Source organism: Barbus barbus (genome assembly GCF_936440315.1).
Source record: "Barbus barbus genome assembly, chromosome: 17".
Classification (NCBI taxonomy): Eukaryota; Metazoa; Chordata; class Actinopteri; order Cypriniformes; family Cyprinidae; genus Barbus; species Barbus barbus.
The window spans coordinates 28968915-28988680 of NC_136745.1; the positions used below are offsets into that span (position 1 = coordinate 28968915).

Below are 19766 nucleotides of genomic sequence, written 5' to 3' on the forward strand. Positions count from 1 at the left end.
TGTACATTTCTGATGACTCTAAATTTGATGAAGTTTATTAAGAATGAATGAAAGAAAATGAATTACAACTATGAGATAAGAATCTATAAAGGATTATTTAGGACATGGTGCAACCCATTTTAAACACCTACCTTAAACAGCGAGGAGTCTCTTTCGGCATTTACAGTACCTGCATCTTTAAGCTGTTCCAATGGCCTCAAGTGAACATTTACAACCCAGTCATAGTGAAACACAAAATTCAGCTAGAAAAAATTAAGGACGGGGCTTCAGCTTGTGAATTGATTGAATCATTAAAAGTGGCCGTGACATACTAGAACAAAGTCAGACCTGAATGCCAGTTTGTTGTTGATTGTAGATTACTACCCTTCTCCAACACATACTTTAAGGAGGCTGCTGAAGGTCAAGTTTACCCACTAGAACATCTTGATGCGTCTTGCTTCTTTTTTCATTCATTTAGCATGTGCTATTATGAAGACAAACAATTTTTTTTCTTTGATGATTCATGTTCAGTAGATAAAAATTCATGTTGACTCTAAAGCCATGAGAATTAATTACTGCAAACTACTAGGAACTTGTTTTTATGACACATGGAAAGTCCAGTCCTCGGTTGATTTCACACTCATCATTTGCTGAGCAGGAGTTTTATCTCAGTTTTATTAGATGTAAACAATATCAGCCCTCTGATCCATGTAAAATAGTGTATTAATGTTGCCAGCAATGGAAATTAAAGAGCTAATTAGACACCAGATTGGGTCTTTGTGCACTAATAATCAGAGAGATGTCTTAAAAACTACCTAATGACCACAGAAAACAGAGGAAAGAGACAGAAAAAAACACTTCAACAACAAAAATGTGGATTCATTAATTTGCTCACAGTGTCTGTCTCCGGCTTCCACTAACAGAGAATAAATCTCTTTTACTGAGCTTTATGGGTTTTGGAGTACTAATGATTTGAGATACTGGCATTTCTATGGTTTCTATCAGAAAAGACTCAATGTTACCTGCCAGTTGTGAACCGCTGAAATCTCAGGGTCAGTGTCGGGTCACACTTCACTACCAGAGAGAGCTGAGCAATTAAACTATCATACCATTAACATTCAACTCAAAAGAAAATACATGGACTTCAGGATAGTTAAAGTACTCATGGGGAGCTTGCAGGGAAGGAGAAATGGAAAAGACTAATATCTTACAGTAACATACGGCATACTTAATTCTGAAGATGTAAAGCATGAACACATTCACTTAAAGAAATGAAAACACCAACCTCTGCTTGCTTTCGCCACATGTCCAGGTTCTTGCGCTGGGCTTTGGAGAAATGGTCCCATGCCTTTTGTTTGGAAGCAGCGAGGAATACAGACACAATCTGCTCAACTGTGGCAGGGGATGCAGGGGCCAGTATGGGCGTCCAAAGAAAGAAAGAGAGAGAGGGGCGATTGGGAAGGTGCAGAGGAGTGAAAAAATTTGTGTCAGGTTTGAAGGAAGTGATGTTGTTTTCCCCTACCCCCCTCTATACAGCATAAATACTGAGCTGGGGTGACTGGTGTATCTGCAGGGATGAGATCTGAATGAGATCACATTTCTGTCTCTTCTGAAAAAAATCACGTTAAAGGGAGAGTTCACCCAAAAATGAATACTCTTGTCATCATTTACTCACCCTCATGTCGTACTAAACCCTTATGACTTACTTTTTCTGTAGAGCACAAAATATAATGTGAAGAACGTTGGGGTCCAAGCAACAAGCTTTTCAATCTCTGAAACATTTTTTGTTTGGAACGAAATGAGAACGAGTAAATGATGACACAATTTTCATTTTTGGATGAACTATTGCTTTAACTTCTGTGGCAGCTATGGACTGTTGTTGTATGTAGCAAAACAGCAGCTGGAGCATTCTGCCTAACATCTCATTTTGAGGTGTATGGAAGAAAGAAAATCCTTTGGGTTTCAAATGACATGGGTGAGTCAATAATGACAGATTTGTAGACTCTCTTGGAAGATTAAACAGCAGAATAATGAATTCCCCAGCGTTACCTGAAATCAACTGTTCCGTCTCATGTTTCTTCTTTCTCAATTACCACAACAAACCTCTCACCTTCATCGACTCTGCTGGCCGGATAGTCAAAGCATCTCCTGTATTTTAAGAGTACGTCAAGTGGAAGCCTAATGAGATGAATGTTTCATCTATGACAGGATGGGCTCATTACTTCAGTGTGTATAGATTAGAGAGGACGTCTCACTTACGTAAACTCATTAAAGCAAACCTTCCAGAAATAGTCATCTGTTCAGAATTAAGAGATGAGGCAGTCAATCAACTGTTTTGGGGGGCGTGAGTGCTTTGGATGTTGGAGATACATGGCAGTAATTTCCTGTGAGAATGTAAGACAGGAGGAAGGCGCAGGGTGAAAGGGGAACAGCTGCTGAGAATCACAGCTGCTGACAGAATGTGCTGCTCTGACATCTCTTGACATAAACTCAGTTCCAAAAACGAGCAATCTGCCAACCTAGACGGTGTTTTGAGGTAATATCGGGGCGCTTATGACGTGAAAGCGGAACCAAAAAGTAGGCGGCATAATTATGCGCTTTCCTGTGGCCTAAACGTAAGGCAGCACCACACGTATCCTTTGTAGAGAAGAAAAAAAAATCATCCAAGATGGTGAACGACAAGGCAAAACACACTATTGTTTAAAAATTTGGAAATTTTTCTTGAGCAGCAAATCAGCATATTAGAATTACTTCTGATGGATCGTGTGACACTGAAGACTGGAGTAATGATGCTGAAAATTCAGCCTTGATCACAGGAATAATTTACATTTTAAAATATATTAGCTATTTTAAATCATATTATTTAACAATATTATTGTTTTTATTGTATTTTTGATCAAACAAATGCAGTGAGGATAAGAGACTTCTTTCAAAAACATGAACAAATTTTACCGATCAACTTTTGTTAAACTTTGAAAAATATCAGTAAAATACATCAATGCAATGAATGGAGTGCTTTACCAACTATTTTGTGATTGTGATGATTTTAGTGTTGATCTATTAGAATGTCTTGCTCTTACAAAAAAATACTAATCTGCTTGAAGCGAGGAAAACCCGCAAATACTAAATACTAATACTAAAATACTAATGTTAAGGTTGAAAAAAAATAAAAAAATAAAAAAATCACTTAACGGATTACATTTCATTTGCACAAGATACCTTAATTTTGTTACATGGCAAAGTTCACTGTCACTCATATCCAAATGACTTCAGGTTGGTTTATTGCTATTTAACACTGCCAGTGTGAACGACACTTCAGTAGGAAACAGACAGCAAGGCATCTCACTAGGTTTTGTCCTCTATTCTATTACTTTAAATCTGGGCATGCCTGTTACATTTAGCAAAAACTCATAGGTCTTTTAAGCTACTGTCATTACTAGATCATTTGAGACTATCATATCATATTTCAAAGAGATTCTGCATGTGCAATGCATCATGGATCCAAAAAAATATGTCTGGGAAATAACATCAAAGCATCCATCAGCTGAAGTGTTGTAACTGCAGGACTGACAGACAAAAACATATGGTGCCAGCAGCTTGATGGATGCATGACATCATTACTGATGGTATAACGTGCCCTATGCAGATTCACTCAGAGATCCCATTTCTCTCTCCGTGAGAGGGGGGTTAACAAACCCTGGGGAGTCAGGAAGGCTGCCAAACACATCTCTCTGTGGCAACGGCATGCTCAAGAGTGAGAGAGGCCCGATCGATAGTGACTTCAGCATCCTTTAATTTGATGGAAGAGATAGATGGCAAAGCCAGGACGGAGAGCATGTGCCTGAGTGTATGCACCACTGAGATTGTGTAGGTGCGTCTAAGTGTGCAGTATTTTTAGTCTGATGTGCAGCAGCCCTGCCATGAAAAAGTGTCACTAGTTTGAGTTTTGCCTGTTCACTATCCACAAATGAAAATTCTGTAGTAATAGTTAAACTTGTGCCTGATTTAGGCCAAAACAACAGCCTCGAGTCGTGCAAGCTCGATTTCATGCATCATTATGAATTGTGTCGGACTGCAATCACAAGTTTATAATGCAATAAAGGTATGTGTTGCTTCTCAGCACTGCCTCAAGGCCAGCTCTCGTAATGGGCCTCTCTACAGTGTCATGGCAGAGCAACAGTCTGAAAGCAGTCTTGCTCAGCATGTTCATTTAATGGCACAGGCGTTTGAACATAACTCAATCTCCCCCCAGAGTACTGGGCTATGGCACTGTAATGTGCATTTACATTTATGCTTTTATCTAAAGTGACTTATGTTGTTTTCATGGTATACATTTCCATTTCTATGTTCATGCATTCTCTGGGAACAGAAGTCATGATCTCAGCGTTACTAGCAGCTTTCTCTGCTGCTTAGCTACTACATACTGTACTTGGTCTAGCCTTGACTTCTGCATTTGCATATTTATATACCACTATATAAACTTTATATAGACTATATATACTTTATACCACTTTTGGTGCTATATAGCACCATATCTTTAAAGGTGCTATACAGCACCTTTGTCAAATGGTGCTATGTAGAACCATAAGAGGTGCCATATTGCATTGTATTTCTTCAACAAAAATACAATATAATACAATACAATATTTATTTGTAAAGCACATTTAAAAACAACCAAGGTTGACCAAAGTGCTGTACAGAGTAGAATAAAAAACACAGAAATAAGATGGATACAACAAGACTATCAAATTTAAAACACAGCACTAACAAAACAACAATTCAAAATGGTGATAAATAGCACCAACAATGGTTCTTTGGGTCGCAAAGAACCTTTAAAGGGGCTTAACAGGTTCTTTGTACGGCAGTGGTGCTATATAGCACCTTAATCACCCCAAAGAACCATACAGGAGCTTAACAGGTTCTGTATGGTAGCGGTGCTATATAGCACCTCAGTCATGCCAAAGAACCACTGAAGAACCACTGAAGCAGCAAGATTTGGTGCTATACACTAACTACTTTTAGTGCTATATAGCACCATTTTTTTAGAGTGTATTTCGTATGTTACTGGCCTTTCTCTGCGTTTATATTGCCTAAAATTTCCAAACAAATATTGTAGTAAAAAGCAAAACTGAACTCCTGATTTAAAGACTTTAATACTGTTACAAAAATATATATATATATTTTAAATAAATGTTTTAAACTTTCTATTCATCAAAGAGTCCTGAAAAACTATGAAGCAGCACAACTGTTTTCAATACTGATAATAATAATGTTTCTCGAGCAGCAGACTTCAATTTAAAAAATCTTACCGAACCCAAATGTTTGAAAGGTAGTGTGACTTTCACTAAGTTAGTATTGTTATTATTGGAACCATATCAGCTGATAATGGTAATTATTAATCATCAGTTGATACTGTATGTATCTGAATGTTTATTTCTGCCTATCCAAAGTGAATTTTTAATTCTAAGATACAATTGAATTTAATTGAATTCAAGTTGATTTGTATAGCGCTTTTCATGATGCAAATCGTTGCAAAGCAGCTTTACAGAAAATGAATGTTTCTACATTATATTTAGTAGTAGCTTATCAATGACCTAGCTCAAGTTGATATCCATTTGGCAGAAATGTACGGAAAAATCAAGCAGTTAGTTAGTGTCATGTAATCAAACAGACGATGAACACTATTAACAGCAATAATTATATAAATAATTTAGCACTATAATGACAGAATGTAGCAAAGAATTAGCACTTTTGATACAGGATGTGCTGTGCATGTAACTAATTTAGCCTTTACTAATATGACTCCAGTATATAATAAGGTCTTTCAGCTGAAATATATATCTATGACATTAAGCAAAGTGATAATTTAGTGAATTTATTTGTATAAAATACTACAGATTTATAATATCAACTACTATATGAAAATATTTACTTGTCTCCCATATTTGTGCAATAAGAAAGCTGGTTTTGCGAGGTTGTTCACAGAAACATTAACACTTTTCCTACAATCCATCCATTAGATGGGGCAAGCACAGATTTGGTTTGTGACAGCACCCGTCTGCCGCCTCAGCCGGAATCCAGCATCTTAAGCTGAAATAATCTTACCCAGAATTCCCCTGTCACTGCGTCCCACCTGCCACTGCGACAACCTGCTGCTCTATCCTCCTGCAGGGCTGCAACCCCAGCAAGCTTTTAGCTGTATCCTGCATTTCATTCTTTATTTTGCTGTGTTCTGTCTGCGTTCAGATAAGACAGATGCTCAGCTGTCAAAATGCTTTCTCTCCTCTGCGAGAGCGACTGTTCCGCCGCACGTGTTCCATCACGACAGACGAGACATTACTAGAGTGCCAGATACTTGGTTTGTATCAAAGGTTGCTGTCTGCTGCTTGCAGATAAAAAGCTGGACGCTGCTAAATACCAGGGCAAGCTACTAGAAGGTGCATCTAAGGTGATGTGACCTTTCTGATGAAACATCTGTAGCTAGTTTTCCTGATAGAAGATAACTTTGACAGACAGCTAGAGCAGGCTTGGTAGCAAATCAGTACAGTCACCGTTTCCTCGTTCTAAACCCATTAGAATAACCTGACAGGCTTCAGAAGGAAATATCTATAAGAGAGAACACAAACAAGCAAACAAACAAACAGAAAAGACATATTCTGGCAGATGAAGTCTGTATCTCTGGGAAGGTGATGTTTTGTCTCTTCAAAACAATAAAACACCCTTGGAGTTCAACCTGTCACTAGAGAAGAGATGTATTGGTGAATATGTTTATGTCTGCGGATGCTTGTTAAACTCCATCTATATATGACATCAGGATGGATGTGACTACAGTGAATGGCATTATGCTCTGATAGACAGATATCAGTGGTGTTGTGCAGTGATGTCTGTGAAGGGATAAGCAGAAACTTACCATGACATTCAAATTAGATCATGCTACTGTATGACATCACTGATAAATCAAGCATTATTCCTGATCTTCATGTCTATACGACAGTGAACCATGATTGGATCAGGAATTCCAATCGTATCTCTAATAAGAGCAGCGAAGTCAGTATTGGAGGAGGAAAACTTTCTATGAAGCCTGTATATTGATGCAGTATAATTCATAATGCCTTATATATCATTTGCATGTTCTTGCAAATATTTTAACCCTGGTTATAACACTTTCAAGAGTATGAAGCATTAAAGGGATAGTTCACCCAAAAATGAATATTTGATGTTTATCTGCTTACCCCAAGGGCATCCAAGATGTAGGTGACTTTGTTTCTTCAGTAGAACACAAATGAAGGTTTTTAACCGCTGCAGTCTGTCAGTCATATAATGGCAGTCAATGGGAATCACGGCTTTGAGAGAAAAAACCCAAACACAGACAAACCCAAATTAAACCCTGCGGCTCGTGACGATACATTGAGGTCTTAAGACACAAACAATTGGTCTGTGCAAGAAACTGAACAGTATTTATATAATTTTTTACCTCTGATCCACCACAATGTCCAACTGTCCTGTGCGCATTCACAATATCTGGTGCATGACGCATCAACGTGCTCTGGCATAGTACTGTAGAAGCATGCACGGAAGCGATCTGTCACACGTATACACCACTCATTGCTTAGATCGCTTCTGCGCATGCATCTACTATACCAGAGCATGTTGATGCGTCACACGCTGGCTGTTGTGAACTGTGTAAATCATATAAATACTGTTCAGTTTCTTGCACTGACCAATTGTTTCATGTCTTAAGACCTCAATGTATCGTCACGAGCCGCAGGGTTTAATCAAAGACTATAGAACACCCAAGGGAAAAATGCAACGCTCAATATTGCCGCTCAAACGCAGGAAGCCCCGCCAATCAGTAAAGTCAGCGCGTCACTGTAGCTGCCGCTCGAAGTCCCGGTTGCTATAGAAACAGTCAGCGCACTGAGACGTGCACTCAGGACTGCGCATGCGCACTGGCTGATCTAGCCTGAAAAATAAGCTTTTTATAACGCTATTTGAGCAAAAGAAACATAATTTATAATACAGTTGTCAGATTTTATTGGTGATTTCAAATATAAAATTTAATCGTAAGCTTAGTGAACAGTTTAGGAGAATTTGATGTTTCCCCATACAAAGAGAGGAGCTGCACTTGCATGCCTGAGAGGCGTTTCAAAGATGGCTGCCGAGTGACATGACTTGTCGTAAAGAGACTTTGGTTTAATTTGGTTTTGTCTGTGTATGTTTTATTGACTCTCAAAGCCGTGGGTCCCATTGAATGCCATTATATGACTGACAGACTGTAATGGTTTGAGCTAAAAATCTTCGTTTGTGTTCTACTGAAGATACAAAGTCACCTACATCTCGTACGCCCTGGGGGTAAACAGATAAACATCAAATTTTCATTTTTGGGTGAAATATCCCTTTAAACTCCATGATTAGCACCACATTTCTTGCGCCATCATGCGTTTCATGTGCATTTACTCTTTAGAGGTGTTACCATGAAAGTATTATAATGTTTTATGTGAAGGAATCAGAATACCTTATATGAAAAGACTCAGATGAGGTTTTCTATCGAATAACATTACTAAAAAAAGGTTCACTGATTGTTCAACAAACACAAAGATAAAGGATATTTCTGGCAAGTCTGCAAAGCCAATATGACTAAGTGTGGTGTGAACTTTAACATTTGTTTATTCTCCATTTTTTTTCCAAAAAACAATTGGTACAGAGTCACCTGCAAAGAAAAAGCACATATTTTGGTGCATCTTAGAAGTCACAATATTTTTTTTTTTCATTGTTCACCACTTTTATCTTTTTTTTATAGCACAGTCACAAAACATAATGAATAATTCAATGAATTATTCATGATATATTTGCTTTAACAAGGAACTATAAATGAAATATTGTTACATCTAAAAATAGGCATTTGTTTGCCCATATATTACTACATCCAGATACAATTTTGTTATTTCCACAGATACATACACTACCATTCAAAAGTCTGGGGCCAATAAGATTTTATGTCTCTGAAACAATTCTCTTCTGCTTACCAAGGCTGCATTTATTTAATCAAAATACAGTACAAACAGTAATTTTATGAAATAGTATTAAAATTTTAAATAATGTTTTCTATGTGAATATATTGTAAAATGTAATTTATTTCGGTGATGCAAAGCTGAATTTTCAGCATCATAACTCTTCAGTCTTCAGTGCTACATAATCCTTTAGAAATTGTTCTAATATGCCGATTTGCTGCTCAAGAAACATTTCATTTTTATCAACATTGAAAACAGTTATGCTGTTTCATATTTTTTTTTCACAGATTTTTATGATGAAAAGAAAGTTCAAAAGAACAGCATTTATTATAAGTAGAAATCTTTGCGTGCCCTTGTTGAATAAAAGTATTAACTGCTTCCGAAGAAAAGTCCCAAACATTTGAAAGGTAGCGTATACAGAAAATGGCTTTCGCTGCACACTCCTCGTGCATTATAAGGAATTGTGCATTATATATAATGCATCATGCATACAGGTTTCACACAAAGTGTTATGTAATAGTTAAAAGTCTATGCATACTATGTGAGCAATCAGTCGAGCTAGACATGACAATCTAATGATTGGGGTTACTTACTTTTAATCTATGAAGGGTCCTCAGGTGTGCTGTCCAGAGACTAAGCAGCTAAACCAAATCAAAGACTCGGGGTCTTCATGTGTTGATCTACACATGCCCAATAGGTTACAGATGACAGGTCTGTAGCTGTGCGCTAATGCGGTTCACATACTCTACCTTCTTCTGCATTCAGCTCAAAGTGGTAGAAGCCTCTGGAGAACTTACCTTTGGTCCATACTGATCTCAGATCAAAGCATGTACACTATAAAACCCATTCGTGGAAAAGCTGCATTGACGGCAGAGCATGAACTGCTTTTGAGGTCAAGAGTTGGGCAGATTTTCTTAGAGACAGTAAAACAACCTTTGCCGTTGCATTCAGAAGTGTAGCTTTCTAATGAATACCTCCTGCTGGTACTTCAGTAAATACATGCCACGCTGGTACATTAACCTTCATCAACAGATATGATATTCAAATACACTAACTTTTTATTTTCTTTTGAAAATCTCTCATTTTCAAGGCAATATTTTCTCTGCCTTGACCTTTCAATAGGTCTGTATTCATTTGTGTTCCATTTCTTTTACCCTAGTTGCATTTTAATGAAACATTCTCTCTATATGCCCACAAACCCCCCATATACTTGAATCAAATGCACACTGCCATGCATCAAGGAAACTATACATGTGTGAGTGTGTGAGTGGTAGTTCCATTTCTCTGGGCATTGGATCAATCAGGTACAAAGCACTGCTGTGTTGGGCGTACTATCATGATGGCAGGAAGTGAAGTGTAATCATGCGGTAGCTGACAGCACCCATTTACCGAATGCTTCCTTTTGTGTCTGATAGAATAGATGAAACTACAGTGACGTCACACAACAGGCACTTCTGGGCTCTTCAGACAAGAAGCTTTTAGTGCTGGCGCTGCAGTTCTTATGATCAGTTAAAAATGTCAATGTAATAATGCTCGCTAAGTGTAATGAAAGTTATTATAAAGTGATACGAAATACACAGATTCTTCCTGAAAAATCAACAAATCAAATTAATATAATGCAAATAAATGCAATCTTGGTTTCAAAGACTTCCCTCAAAATCATTCAGAACGTCTTACAGACTCCAAACTTTTGAATGGTATTATCAAGTTATTGATCACACATTTTCATACATAAAGCCCAACCCTTCTAAATGTGAACTGTGTCATAAAAGTCAAATAATCACCCGAAGATGTGTGAAATGTATTATCTGGCCTTAAATCTCTGCATTAGTCAGAGGTCATGTATTTGCCCTTATATTTGCTCTGAACGGTGAAATCAGAGAAATCATTTCAGGGTTTGTGCAATGCCTCCGAGAAATGCAAATCTACAGCCACCAGCTGCGATTGGGTCAATTGGGTCTTATTACATCAGAGCTGTGATCTGTGAGCTATCATAATTCATGTAAAATCCACCACCAATAATGATGGAAATCAGCAGAAGGCCAAAATCCAATATTTTCAATCAACGTTTCAATCCCTCAAACAGCATTTTTAGTCATTTCCAGGTCAGTCTGAAAATCATTTATGCAGAGTGCCTGAAGAACCCAAAGTGACTTTTTTTGGTTGTAAACAGTAAATTTATCATCAGTATCTCTCCAAGCCTAGTGAGCAGAAAATGCATATGATGCCCAAAAATGCTGTCTGGGTAAGCAGCTTACTAGGGTTTGAAACAGAAGCAACATCTGTAGAGGAACACTCACATTGTACTAAAATCCCAGCAAGGGCGTTTTTGAACTTCTCCTTGGCCTCCTCCATCTCCTTCTCATGGGCGGCCTTCTCGTTCATCAGCCGGCGAATGTGGCTGTTGGAGGATTGGATCATGGAATAGAAGTTGTTGGCGTTTCTGCGGTTTACCTCCCCTCGTTCCACCCAGGTCAGCAAGACACGCACCGCCTCAGCAAAATTGGAGTCGTCTGAGTAGAGAAAGGAAAAAATGGTGGGGGAGAAACAGATGGTGGGACGAGAGCTGAGTACAATGTTGGAGAGGAACACTTCTCATTTGGGACCTTCTAGTGTCAAAACTTATTACCAGGACATGTTTATTGGGCCGGAAAAGGCAGCAAATACCCACTAGTGAAGTAGAGGACATTTAGGAGAGGACAAGAGAACAGGGACGGACATCAGCAGCATGCAATAGGCTTGGACTATAACTCACAGATATTATTGTGTGCTTTCTGTTAAAAGGGGTAATATAACTTAAAAAATGATTCAGTTGTTCATGAAGTCCTAAGACACAGGTGTGTGTGTGTGTGTGTTCTTGCGTGTGGAAAACATTCAAGCCGATTGCTCTGAAACTACAAAGCTTTGGCTTGTGATTTTCAGCTGGGAATGAGATGAGAAACAGAGGAAACTGAAAATCACTGTAATGAATGCCACAGGGAGTTTCTTCCAGAAATCTATTATTTTTTAGTGTTGTTGTGTTTGTTTAAAATCTGCAAAAAACTAAAAGAACAGTTTGGCAGGGATTTGCTGAGCTGTTTGGCGTTAACTGCGTGACAGATGAAGAACTGTTGCAAAGCTATTGCTGTCTGTACATCGAATATGACTGGTGTTGCAAAAAAAGAAGAAAAAAAAAAGACAAACAATTATTTTGTTTTTGTATTGTTGTTACTGTAATCCTGTAAAGCACACAAACACATGTCTTACTGAGATTCCTAGGAGGCTTTGATTTATTTACAGAAATCCTAACTATCAAAAGATGCTGTCAAATAATTTAAATGAATAATCCATCAACCCTTTTAAGACTGCATTAATGTGTCATGAATATGAAATCCCTCTCCATCAATAAACTGATTTAGTTGCTCATTTATCTGATTCAGACTCAATAAGTCAGAACTAACAGATTCAAAAAATAATTGTCGAAAACTGCCCAATATTGATTATACAGACAAATCTAGCGGATGCTGTTGAGATTTTCTCCAGCAAACAGCATGCAATATAATCCTGTCCTCTCTTTCCTTCATCTTTTACCTGTAAACACTGCAAACTGAGCTGAACTCCATATTAACCATTACATATGGAAAAGTGGCTAATACACATGGATAAATTAAACTGATTTCATCTCAAAAGCTTCTCTTTAATACACTTTCTCTCTCAGACACAGATTTGAGACACAGTCGTTAAACAGATGGGTTCTATTAAAGCGCATGGGACGTCAAACTCAAAGAGACAAATAGCTTTTAGATGCATCCAGCCAACAGGGAACAACAGAAGTGTTACTGACAAAAACAACTAAATCACTGTAACACAAGCATAACACGTCAGGTGTCCCACCTTTGAGCTTTTCTCCTAACTGGCTGCACTCGTGCTCAGAGAAATGGACGATGGGGGGCGGCGAGGGAGGCCGCATTCGGTCCTCTTCTATCCTGCGCCGGTGCCTCTCTTCCCGGGCCAGCATGCGCTGCCTGCACTCCCACTCATACAGGTCATCTCGAGCCTGAGCGAAATCTACATGCAGCCGGCCTGTGTCCTTCTTATCTGTGCTTGATCCCAGCCTGATCCTATAACCTACAGGACAGGGAAATGGACAATGGACAATTACATAGGAAAGGAAAAGGAAAAGATGAAAGGGAAAATGAGGAAAAGAAAGGACAGGAAAGGCAAAGAAAAGAACAGGACGACAAAGGAAAATAAAATAAAAAGGGAGGAAATGACAGAAAAAAAGGAAAGCAGGAAGGGAAAATGGAGCACAGGAAATGGGAAAGGTGAGAAAGAAAGGAAAGTGGATTAAAGTAATGGACAAGAAAAGACAGGAAAAGAAAGAGGAAAGGAACCGGTCAAAGGAAAATAAGTGGGTAAGAGTTAAAAGAATGGGAAGGGGAGTAAAGGAAAAACATCGAAAGATAGGAAAGGAAGGGTAAACCAATCAAAGGAAAAGAAAAGAAAGATGAAGGGAAAAAGAGAAAAAGAATGGAAATGGAGTGAAGAAGTGGACAAGAAAAGACATGGATAGACAGAAAAAGAAAAGGAAAAGGAAACAGGAAAAGAAAGAGGAAGAGGAAGGGGAACGGGAAACAGAAAAAAAACAATGGAAATGGGAGTGGAGAAAAGAAGTTTAAGGGGAGTAAAAGACAGGACAAGAAAAGAAAAAAAAAAACAGAAAGGAAAAGAGGAATGGAAACAGAAGAAAATAGGAAAAGGTCAAGAAGAAAAAGAAAAAAAAAAACAGGAAATTGAGAAAACGAAAAAAAGGGGGGGGGGTAAGTATAGAAAAGGACGGAGAGGAAAGGAAACAGAGAGGAAAGGAAAGGGAAAAAAAGAGTGCAAGAAGTTAAATAGTAAAAAAGGAAGGAGAACAGGACAAGAAAATGAGAGCAGCAGAAAAACATTGAGCCTTAACAAACCAGAAGAATGTAATGAGAAAAACAGCATATTAGTAACACTGATTCATGAAGTGACCCGTGACAAAGAGACACCCACAAACACTTTCTGACGCTTAAGCTTCACTTCTAACATGTGCTTGCTGACATATCAAGGCCAAATCACGCATATTTGTTTATTTTGTACGAAATGTGTACAGCCTCAAAAGTTAGACTCAGACGAGGAAATCGAAACCAAAACCCTACCACCACAGACAAGCCATGATGTATGAGAATAATGTGGCTTGTGATAGGGCTGAAAAAAGAAAGTGATTTTGTATTAAGGTTTATATATTTCAACATAAAAAAGAAAATTGTTCGGAAAAGTATCTTGACAAATGGCCAAGCGGTACATGAAGGAGGCTCCGGTGAATTATGAACCGTATGATGCCGCGAGTACATTACAGAGAGGCTGAAGTGTTTTTAAGGAGAATGTATATTCACAGACGTCCGTGTCAACAGAAATGAGAAAGAGCTTCATGGTTTGCTTCCGCCCCTCTATCACTGCTTTACAGCCCCGAGACGCTGTTAAATATTTTACGCAATGTGTTCACGTTAGAAATGAGCACCATTATTTATGGAAAGGCCTGCAGAGCTGCGTCACGAGGCCACAAAATATATGGGACGCTGCTCCAATCTCACCCCTCTGCACTGAGAGAGCAACACTCAGAGAAGAATAAATAATGGACAGGGTATTATTGGAGCGACCGGCACTTTAAATTAGCTTTCTGTGGCTGAGACAGACATCCTTATATTTGCATACAAAGACTGATTTAAGATGTAACTGGATAAGAGAAGCAGCTCATGTGAGGAGGTGATTGATATGCAGCGTTCAAAGGCAGAAATGTATTACTAGGTGTCGGCGCTTGTCTTCTCGTTGACCTCTTCTGTCAGGGACTCTCCACGGCCAGCGTCTACAGATCTTGAGTTCTTTGAGTGATGAACAGAAGCCCCGCCCCCATAATTAATTCTGCATCAATCCATCAAGTCAAGAGGGAACTTGTGGACACATGGGCCTCATTTCCATGTGATAAAAGGTTAAGTGAAATTATTCAAAAATCACTAGCGCTAGGCATGATTTAGTGCTCTTATTTGTATTCTTGCTTATGACATTGTGAAAAATTAAGGGTGTAATCGGCAATGAAAATAACTAATTTACAAGATAGCTGCTGTTAATGTAAATTAAAATATTTCAATGATATATGTAAATGAAGGGAATATATATTATATATATATATATATTATATATGTAATATATACTATATATATATTACATATACATTATAGTTATTTAAATTATTTATATGATTTTAATTTTCCATAGATATATCCATATTTAAATAAATAAAACCATTCTCATATAGAGCAACTGTTGTAGTGACAGAGGAAATCCCCCCCGATCATGTACCTGACAGGAAGAGGGCCTTGTCCACTGTGTGCTCCTCAGCGAAGCGGATGTGACAGAAGTTCTTCTTGCTCTTGCGGATGGCGATGATACCCCCGCACTGTTCAAACACCTCCACGATGAGCTGCTCTGTGGCGTTCTCTGGCAGACCGCCCACAAACACCGTCTTACAGCCGGGCGGTCTCTCTCTGGTGGCCGGGGGAGGCAGGTCTTTGAAGACAAGCACAAAAGAATATTAAACTAACAGAATTTTTGACATTTTCTTTCATCTAGTTATTGATCTCTATTTTTCACCACATTAAGTCCATCGCTCATTATTGACTCGGATGCCACATATGAAAAAGATCAAAATCAATCACTGATTGTTTTTTTTAACGACCTTGTCATTAAAATGATTTATTATCCAATTCTAATCTAAAATACCAGGGTTCATCTGGAAGATCATTAAAAACGGTAATGCGCCAAATCACATTGATCAGACTGACATATTTTTGGCCTTTTGCCACTTTTATTTGATAGTCTTAGCATAGAAAGGACTCAAACTCAACATGTCACTGGATCTTTCTCTTGACTGGTTTCATTTTCAGAACATGGCACTCGAACCTCCAGGTTCACAAAGCTAATCTCTTCTTGATAAACCAATTCAACCATGAATAAGATGCATTGAGAAAACCAGGCTGAGAAGGAATAATCAATGAAACTCGGCACTTGTTACATGACTGGATTACAAGTGCAAAGCTTGCCATGTTCTGCTGTTAGCTGATTCCTCAGCGATGCTGTGCAGACCAACGAGTGATAACCCATGCTTTCCATCAGGATTGAAGAGACAGTCTTAACAAGCTATGGGAATGCAGCTGAAGGAAGCACCTGCTGGGACTCAGAGGGGACCGCGTGCCTTATGGGGGGTCCAAACAGAGTCGGATGCAAAGCGCTTCAGGCATGTTTGGCTGTAAGCCAGTCACTATAAATAAGTGAGTCTCTTTGGACCCCACAGCTGCCCCCTAACACTCGCCATCCATCATCACCAACATTACACTAACTCCTGTTTATTGTGGCGGCTCATGATGAGCTTTATATTTATGTCAGCTCATGTCAGTGGAAAGAATATAATACTCCACTGACTAGAGGACGTGACATATGTGTACAGCTTCAATACATCACTATACGAGCATGCATATGGACCAAAACGATTCAGATGTCAGTCGTGGGATTTGGATGCCATGCTGTGGTATTATAAAAAATAATAACTCTGTAAACATGTTTACCAAGCATAAAATGACTTGTCTGTCTGATCATCACTGAAGTCTGAATGGGACTTTGTTTATTTGCTTGCCTTATTTTAGCACCTGATTCATTGAAGGAATTATGTAAATCAGGTGCTGATGCAAATACAGCAACAAAATTAGTGCGGATCGCAATTCACACCTCGGCTGGATCTGAAAGATTGAATACCATGATTTGATCCACTCTTCTGAGCCTCACGAATTGACTCTTTACAAAGCCAAAAATTATTCTTTATGGTTGCCATGATCACTAGAAAACATACATAAACATTCATTTGAAATAAAATACAGTTTGTTTTAATAGTGTCATGTCTTTCCTTTGAAAGCAGTGTCAACTGCGTTAGCCAATATATGTTAATGTTCCTCAAATGAGCCTCATTTGCATAGAAAGGATTTGCCCAGAAAGGAATGACATGAATTTGAATATGTATGGAACAGCACTGTATGACATACAGCACCTGCTTATGTTGGGCTGTGAGTTTTTATATTAATAAAGTATGGTCATATTTACCTTTCTACAGCGAAATTCTGCAAGCAAAATTCAATTGTTTCACCTGTGAATTTTCGTTAATGTGACCTCGCCTTAAGCTGCATGTATGGTTTTGTGCTGAAATACAGGGTTGCCAGGTCTGCATAACAAAACCACCCCAATTGTTACTCAAAACTAGCCCATTTGGCTTCTAGGGAGTCAAAACCTCCTTCCAGGGGATTCCGCCTCTTATCGAAGAAACAAAAGAACTACAGTATAAAAGTAGCCAAACTCCGTTGGAAAACCGTGACTTGGCAACACTGCTGTAACACCTTATACTGCAGTGGTAAAGCTGTTTATTGAATTCATCTAGAAATGAACATGGTTATTATGTCTACTTTCTTATGTATATTTTTGTGTACTATTATCAATCAAGAGCTTTGATTATCCCGCCAGTACAAAGGCATATTTATGAAAAACACAAACGCATCCAGCACATATAAAATGCCCATAATGTGCAGCACACTAATCTAAAAGCTGAATACTAACGTTAAAGTAGATTTTTTTCTCATTATGAGCATAGAACGAGAGACTTGAGGCTGCTAGTTTAAGAACAATCACTGAGAATCTCAAAGGGGCAAGTAGTTTTGTTTTCATCTTCCGTCACGTCTTACGCTGAGCTCCATTAAATACTGGTTGCTGGCCCAGGTGAGAAAATGTTTACTTTGTCAAACGCACATGAAACATTTTAGTTTGACATCAGCAGTCTCTTGAAAGTTGAAACTTTGAGCAAGCAATAAAAACACAGAGTAGATGTTTGCTTTAGGAGGAACAGAGGAGCTCCACAAGAAAGAGTTTGATACCTCTGAACTTTTCTAAATCAAATACACCCACTTTGTGTTTTCATATTCACACTGTGGGGAGAAAGCAAAGCAAAGTAAAGTATATAATTTCATGAGTTTCACCATGCAGCCGGTGGCTGATTTGTTTCCATTGTCACCCTAGACGGCGATATGAAATTACACACAACGCTGCATCAGATCTGAGATGTCTGAGATAGCTTTAGAGAGTTTCTCCAGTAACTACGACGTCTCAAAGTGGAAACTGCACAGCAATGAAATCAAAGCCTATTATTTCACAAACCAATGCTCTTCCCACAGCTCTGTGGCTAAATATCCTGTGCCGTCAAAGGCGCTTCTTTGAAGAGTGAGTTAAGATGACACAGGAGGGTCTGGGACATAAATTCAGGAGGGCACTGTGTACCTCCAGCACTTCGAGCGCTCAACCGAGAGACATTTGTCAACAAGCTTAACGCTAATCAGCTAAAATGAAGACAGCCGCAGGTGTATCACTGTCTCGCTCATGCTCAAATACTCACAGACGATGGAGATGACAACCGCTCCGCAGACAGAAGTTGATAGGAACGTGGGATGTGAGAACATATATGGAACAAGTGAGGCAGAAGAGCTGAAGAAAATGCCCAGTTCTGCCACCCTCACTGAAGATAGACGCCTCAGTCGCACCACACAGATGCATTGCGTTGATCTTAACAAGCATGTCGCTCTGTGAAGCCCCAGATCTCCAGAAGACTCAACTGCACAGGAAGCCTGACTCAGATCTGTGCATGTGAGGCGGTAAAGGTAAAGTCCTGAGCTTTTTGTTTGCTCGAGTGGGCTGTCGGGAGTGAGACTGCAGATAAGATGAACTGACTTCTCAAAAGCCAGTCTTCACTCAGCTTGACAGCCGTCTACCTGCTGCGTATTGTCCCTCTTGAAAGAGGAGAGCAGGACAGTGTCTCTTGTAGGAAGCCTGTGGCGATCACAAGCACCTTAAACAGGCTTTTCTCCACAGGAGAGCTATATATGATCTCTATGTTTTTCCCCACTTCTTTCTTTCTTTCCTTTTTCTTTGTATTTATTTGTATTCATTGCAACACTTTGAATACAAATCAAAATTTTGCAGTGGTTGTATTGTGTATGCTGTATTGTGTATTGTTGTATTGTCTGCACAAAGACTGTGTCCGATCATCTGCTGAGCCACGTTCCAGCATTTTTGGGCATCACAGCAAGGTTCAAGCAATTATACTGAACCTAAACAGATTTGTCGAATTTAAAGGCATATTTAAATCATGCTCACATTTTTGGACATCATAGGCCACGCTCACACAGCAGCAGAATATGGTTGTCAGTCCTGTATTTGAGTCCTTAATACGGTTACGTTCACACACAGAACGGTTGGTTATTTATGGGTGAGACAACCGCATTCTGTAATCAAACTCACACCTGTAAATTTTCAGGACTCACAACCGCATTCTCGAAAAACATGCGCTGTGTGAATGGAACAGGACTGGACAACTAGTTGTCTGTCACGTCATACAGTGCGAGAGAGAGCCGCTCTGCTGCACAAATGTGCATTTATATACCGTTTATTTATTTACCATCTTTGATATTACTTTGGTAACTGTTGCTATGGTTACTGGTAATGAATATGGGCTTGACTCGTTGCACGTTCATATAGACAGTATTCAAGAAACTACTGTAAGTTGCTGTGTGAACGGGGCATTTTGAGACTCACACCTGTAAAGAAAATGCAGTTGTAAATCCCAAAAACTGACAGTGTGAACGTAGCCATAGAAATGTCTAAATAGAGTAAGCTGCATAC

The 19766-nt window shown here is 38.9% G+C and overlaps 1 protein-coding gene across 4 annotated transcripts in view; it reads right to left on the reverse strand.

The window, feature by feature from the left end:
* LOC306883396 (ecto-NOX disulfide-thiol exchanger 2-like) overlaps positions 1–19766 on the reverse strand; it is a 249548-nt gene that overhangs the window by 35567 nt on the left and 194215 nt on the right. For all 4 annotated transcript variants that reach the window (XM_079438610.1, XM_079438612.1, XM_079438609.1 and 1 more), the window contains 4 exons: positions 15357–15563; positions 12864–13097; positions 11291–11503; positions 1265–1371 (listed from right to left, as the gene is read on the reverse strand). In XM_079438610.1, coding sequence (XP_079294736.1) covers positions 1265–1371; positions 11291–11503; positions 12864–13097; positions 15357–15563 — 761 coding nt within the window. The remainder of the gene's footprint in view (positions 1–1264; positions 1372–11290; positions 11504–12863; positions 13098–15356; positions 15564–19766) is intronic.